General features: G+C 30.7%; 1 protein-coding gene across 1 annotated transcript; it reads right to left on the reverse strand.

The window, feature by feature from the left end:
- Positions 1-4,945: 4,945 nt before the first annotated feature.
- LOC106308475 lies at positions 4,946-5,308 on the reverse strand. Its single transcript, XM_013745639.1, has one exon. The coding sequence runs from the start codon at positions 5,306-5,308 to the stop codon at positions 4,946-4,948; it is 363 nt and encodes a 120-aa protein (XP_013601093.1).
- Positions 5,309-6,683: the final 1,375 nt, after the last annotated feature.

A 6,683-nucleotide genomic window follows, 5' to 3' on the forward strand; every position in this document is an offset into this window, starting at 1 on the left:
GCTTGTTTAGGTGGCGACTTCTTTAACAGAGAAAAACATTATTTAGAAACAATTTAGTCATTAAAACACATATAATAAAATCAAAGTTTTTTTCTATATAACTATGCTTCTTCTGATTTAGATATTATATGCACAAGTCAATATAGAGATAGATATGTTTCAAGTCAATTCTTGAATGTTTTACGAAGAAGGTAGTTTAGAGTTTTCACACATTTTAATAATAAAAATAATCATACTTTAATATCTCTCTCTATATCCGTCTCTCTCTCTTTATATTTATTTTGTTGTTGCAACCCATGTACTTTCCCAAATATCAAAAATTGTGTGAGTCTTTATCGAGTTTGTGTTTTGATTGATGAGAAGATAGTACAATCATTTGACTATTTATATTGAATGGAAAGAAGGTAAAGAAACGTCTTTGGACTTTTATAATAAATTGAATTACCTGTTTTCAATAGAAAAACAAAGCTGAAACCGATGAGATAAACAACATTAATAACAAATTACTAGTGGACTTTTTAGGTCATGACATAACTGATCAGACCAGTTTATACTCTTACTGTTTTTGTTATGCTTCAATACTATTGTTTTCCAATAATCTCACGTCTATGCCAAATGGCTATCTCTCTCTATATCCGTCTCTCTCTCTCTCTATATCCGTCTCTCTCTCTCTCTATATCCGTCTCTCTCTCTTTATATTTATTTTGTAGATGCAACCCATGTACTTTCCCAAATATCAAAAATTGTGTGAGTCTTTATCGAGTTTGTGTTTTGATTGATGAGAAGATAGTACAATCATTTGACTATTTATATTGAATGGAAAGAAGGTAAAGAAACGTCTTTGGACTTTTATAATAAATTGAATTACCTGTTTTCAATAGAAAAACAAAGCTGAAACCGATGAGATAAACAACATTAATAACAAATTACTAGTGGACTTTTTAGGTCATGACATAACTGATCAGACCAGTTTATACTCTTACTGTTTTTGTTATGCTTCAATACTATTGTTTTCCAATAATCTCACGTCTATGCCAAATGGCTATCTCTCTCTATATCCGTCTCTCTCTCTCTCTATATCCGTCTCTCTCTCTTTATATTTATTTTGTTGTTGCAACCCATGTACTTTCCCAAATATAAAAAATTGTATAGTTTTAGTTTGTAGTATAATTTAAGAATTTTTTATAAGTAAGATTAGTTTAGAATCTCCACAGGCATGAACCACATCGTTAATATAGAAGGATATACTGGAAGTTTTTTACTTCTAAACTGCTGTTTATATAATCGTATTTTTGGGGGATAACATTGTAGAATTTAGATAAAATGTTAAAATGCCTTGAAAAGTAAAACGACTTAGCTATTACTTCTATTAATTTAAAACTCTATTTTGTGGTAGGAGGAGCTACGTTAGGAAAAAGTGGGTGGAATGGAAGTTTCGGTAAGCAATTGGCTTTGGCTTCCAAAAATGCTTTGCAACAAGAAGGACCTATATGTCCGAATTTTCCTGTGAGTATGGATGTGTAAATCTCTATAATGCATCCTGGAATATCCATCACTGAAGACTAACATTTTGCTACATCAGGTAATCCGGGAATACCGGGACTTGGTAGGAATGGGAGTGGAAAAGGAAATGGGCTGGGAAACTGGGGTAGTTGAGCATTGGCAGAGACTACAACAAACACAACCACCATAAAGAAAAAAACATGTTTAATAGACATTATGAGATAAGGAAAAAAAAGAAGAAAGATTACTCCAAATATATGAATCTTTATCGAGTTTGTATTTTGATTGATGAGCAGATAGTATAATCCTTTGACTATTTATATTGAATGGAAAGAAGGTTAAGAAACATCTTTGGACTTTTATAATAAATTGAATTACCTGTTTTCATAAGTAAAACAAAGCTGAAACCGATGAGATGAACAACATTAATAACAAATAACTAGTGGACTTTTTAGGTCATGACATAACTGATCAGACCAGTTTATACTCTTACCGTTTTTGTTATGCTTTAATACTATTGTTTTCCAATAATCTCACGTCTATGCCAAATGGCTATCTCTCTCTATATCCGTCTCTCTCTCTCTCTCTCTCTATCTCTCTCTCTCTCTCACTCTCACACACACACGCCCACACCCACACACACTCTCTCTCTCCCTCTGTTGAAACTAGGGGCATGCAATCTTCCAATTTCTAGTGTCTTGATTGTATTTTTGTTTACTATATGGTTACACGCTAAAAAACCTTTTCATTAAGCCAAAGAAATTAATTTTTTTAGGAGAGGTAACATGATAACCAGTTTATATAGTAAGTTTGTGACTAGAATTGTGTTGATAATAACAATTTAAATGGGCTAAGTATATTGGCTTGTTTATGTGGCGACTTCTTTAACAGAGAAAAACATTATTTAGAAACAATTTAGTCATTAAAACACATATAATAAAATCAAAGTTTTTTTCTATATAACTATGCTTCTTCTGATTTAGATATTATATGCACAAGTCAATATAGAGATGGATATGTTTCAAGTCAAGTCTTGAATGTTTTACGAAGAAGGTAGTTTAGAGTTTTCACACATTTTAATAATAAAAATAATCATACTTTAATATATAATATACATTAAATATATTAATATATGTAGTAGTTATTTTAATTATTATCAGTAAAATGGATACATAAGTATTAAAGTTACATTAAATCACACAAAATACTATTTTTATGAAACAAAACAAAACTGAAAAATATAGGAAACTTATACAGCTAGTAATTGTTTTTTGAATAGACTTCTTAAATCGATCATTCTCCTCTGTTCTTCTTTATATTTATTTTGTAGATGGAAACCATGTACTTTCCCGAATATCAAAAATTGTATGAGTCTTTATCGAGTTTGTGTTTTGATTGATGAGAAGATAGTAAAATCATTTGACTATTTATATTGAATGGAAAGAAGGTAAAGAAACGTCTTTGGACTTTTATAATAAATTGAATAACCTGTTTTCAAAAGTAAAACAAAGCTGAAACCGATGAGATAAACAACATTAATAACAAATAACTAGTGGACTTTTTAGGTCATGACATAACTGATCAGACCAGTTTATACTCTTACTGTTTTTGTTATGCTTCAATACTATTGTTTTCCAATAATCTCACGTCTAAGCCAAATAGCTATCTCTCTCTATATCCGTCTCTCTCTCTCTCTCTCTCTATCTCTCTCTCTCTCTCACTCTCACACACACACGCCCACACCCACACACACTCTCTCTCTCCCTCTGTTGAAACTAGGGGCATGCAATCTTCCAATTTCTAGTGTCTTGATGGTATTTTGGTTTTCTATATGGTTAGACGCTAAAAAACTTTTCATTAAGCCAAAGAAAGTAATTTTTTAGGAGAGGTAACATGATAACCAGTTTTTATAATAAGCTTGTGACTAGAATTGTGTTGAAAATAACAATTTAAACGGGCTAACTATATTGCCTTGTTTATAGACCTGGGCATAAAATCCGGAACCCGAAATCCGAACCGAATCCGGACCAAAAAACCCGACCCATTATCCGACCCGAAACGTAAAAATACCCGAACGAGTTTTGTTGGGTGGTACAAAAAATATCCGAACCCGAAGTGTTATTAACCAAACCCGAACGGGTAACCCGAAAAATCCGAAATTAATAGTCAATATAAATATTTTGAAGTATATATAAGTATTCCAATTATTAAATTCAATATTTGTGGTAATATTATATATAATAATAAATATTAAAATTCTAATAAATGCTTTAAGTACACAATTAGTTATAAATAAGTATTTTATAATTTGCTCATTGAAATAAAAAGTCTACTCTCTATAAGGCAATACATATTGTTTACAAATGATGTTTGTTTTCATGTTTGATTTAACATTTTATTGTTATTTTATCAATTTTATATGTGATAGATTAATTTTTATTTAATTTAGATGTTTTTCTTTATATTTTACTTCAAAATTTTTGTTTTTTTAATCTGGTTATATCCGAACCGAACCGATATAACCCGAATCCGTACGATATAGGATTACTTTTTGGGTTTTATGATGCAATATAATTTTGAACCGAACCTGAAGTGTTATTATCCGAACCCGACCCGTACTAATAAAATTTTAGTATGGGACCTAGAAGCGTAAACCCGAAAATCCGAAAACTCAAAAACCCGACCCGAATGCCAACGGGTACCCGAACGCCCAGGTCTACTTGTTTAGGTGGCGACTTCTTAACAGAGAAAAACATCATTTAGAAACAATTTAGTCATTAAAGCACATATAACGAAATCAAATTTTTTTCTATATAACTATGCTTCTTCTGATTTAAATATTAAATGCACAAGTCAATATAGAGATGGATATGTTTCAAGTCAAGTCTTGAGTGTTTCACGAAGAAGGAGGTTTGGAGTTTTGACACATTTTAATAATAAAAATAATCATACTTTAATATATAATATACATTATATATATTAATATATGTAGTAGTTATTTTAATTAATCTCAGTAAAATGGATACATAAGTAGTAAAGTTACATTAAAACACACAAAATACTATTTTTATGAAACAAAACAAAACAGAAAAATATGCGAAACTTATACAGCTAGTAAATTTTTTTGAATAGACTTCTTAAATCGATCATTCTCCTCTGTTCTTCTTTTTATTTATTTTGTAGATGAAACCCATGTACTTTCCCAAATATCAAAAATTGTATAGTTTTAGTTTGTAGTATAATTTAAGTAAGATTAGTTTAGAATCTCCACAGGCATGAACCGCATCGTTAATATAGAAGGATATGCTGGAAGTTTTTTACTTCTAAAATACTGTTTATATAATCGTATTTTTGGAGGATAACATCGTAGAATTTAGCTAAGATGTTAAAATACCTTGAAAAATAAAAACGATATAGCTATTACTTCTATTAATGTAAAACTCTATTTTGTGGTAGGAGGAGCGGCGTTAGCAATTTTTGAACATTGTTCTTTGAGAGGAAAAAGTGGGTTGAATGGAAGTTTCGGTAAGCAATTGGCTTCGGCTTCCAAAAAGGCTTTGCAACAAGAAGGACCTATATGTCCGAATTGTCGTGTGAGTATGGATGTGTAAATCTCTATAAGGCATCCTGGAATTTCCATCACTGAAGACCAACATTTTGCTACATCAGGTAATCCGGGAATACCGGGACTTGGTTGGAATTGGAGTGGAAAAGGAAATGGGATGGGAAACTGGGGTAGTTGAGCATTGGCAGAGACTACAACACACACAACCACCATAAATAAAAAAACATGTTTAATAGGCATTATGAGATAAGCAATAAAAGAAGAAAGATTTATCCAAATCTATGAGACTTTATCGAGTTTGTGTTTTGATTGATGAGAAGATAGTACAATCCTTTGACTATTTATATTAAATGGAAAGAAGGTTAAGAAACGTATTTCGACATTTATAATAAATTGAATTACCTGTTTTCAAAAGTAAAACAAAGCTGAAACCGATGAGATAAACAACATTAATAACAAATAACTAGTGGACTTTTTAGGTCATGACATAACTGATCAGACCTGTTTATACTCTTACCGTTTTTATTATGCTTCAATACTATTGTATAGCTCTCTCTCTCTATATCCGTCTCTCTCTCTCTCTCTCTCTATCTCTCTCTCTCTCTCACTCTCACACACACACGCCCACACCCACACACACTCTCTCTCTCCCTCTTTTGAAACTAGGGGCATGCAATCTTCCAATTTCTAGTGATTTGATGGTATTTTGGTTTTCTATATGGTTAGACGCTAAAAAACTTTTCATTAAGCGAAAGAAATTATCTTTGTAGGAGAGGTAACCAGTTTTTATAATAAGCTTGTGACTAGAATTGTGTTGAAAATAACAATTTAAACGGGCTAACTATAGTGGCTTGTTTAGGTGGTGACTTCTTTAACAGCGAAAATCATTATTTAGAAACAATTTAGTCATTAAAACACATATAACGAAATTACAGTTTTTTCTATATAACTATGCTTCTTCTGATTTAGATATTAAATGCACAAGTCAATATAGAGATGGATATGTTTCAAGTCAAGTCTTGAGTGTTTCACGAAGAAGGTAGTTTGGAGTTTTCACAGATTTTAATAATAAAAGTAATCATACTTTATTATATAATATACATAAATAAATTAATATATGTAGTAGTTTTTTTAATTAATATCAGTAAAATGGATACATAAGTAGTAAAGTTACATTAAAACACACAAAATACTATTTTTATGAAACAAAACAAAACAGAAAAATATGGGAAACTTATACAGCTAGTAAATTTTTTTGAATAGACTTCTTAAATCGATCATTCTCCTCTGTTCTTCTTTATATTTATTTTGTAGATGCAACCCATGTACTTTCCCAAATATCAAAAAGTGCATAGTTTTAGTTTGTAGTATAATTTAAGTATGTTTTATAAGTAAGATTAGATTAAAATCTCCACAGGCATGAACCGCATCGTTAACATAGAAGGATATACTGGAAGTTTTTTACATCCAAAATGCTGTTTATATAATCATATTTTAGGGGGATAACATCGTAGAATTTAGCTAAAATCTTAAAATGCCTTAAAAATTAAAACGACATAGCTATTACTTCTATTGATTTAAAACTCTATTTTGTGGTAGGAGGAGCTGCGTTAAT

Source organism: Brassica oleracea, chromosome C8 (genome assembly GCF_000695525.1).
Source record: "Brassica oleracea var. oleracea cultivar TO1000 chromosome C8, BOL, whole genome shotgun sequence".
Lineage (NCBI taxonomy): Eukaryota > Viridiplantae > Streptophyta > Magnoliopsida > Brassicales > Brassicaceae > Brassica > Brassica oleracea.

Excerpts from the sequence above, each read along its gene's own strand:
- LOC106308475 (XM_013745639.1), bottom strand. The coding sequence starts at position 5,308 with ATGCCTATTAAACATGTTTTTTTATTTATGGTGGTTGTGTGTGTTGTA.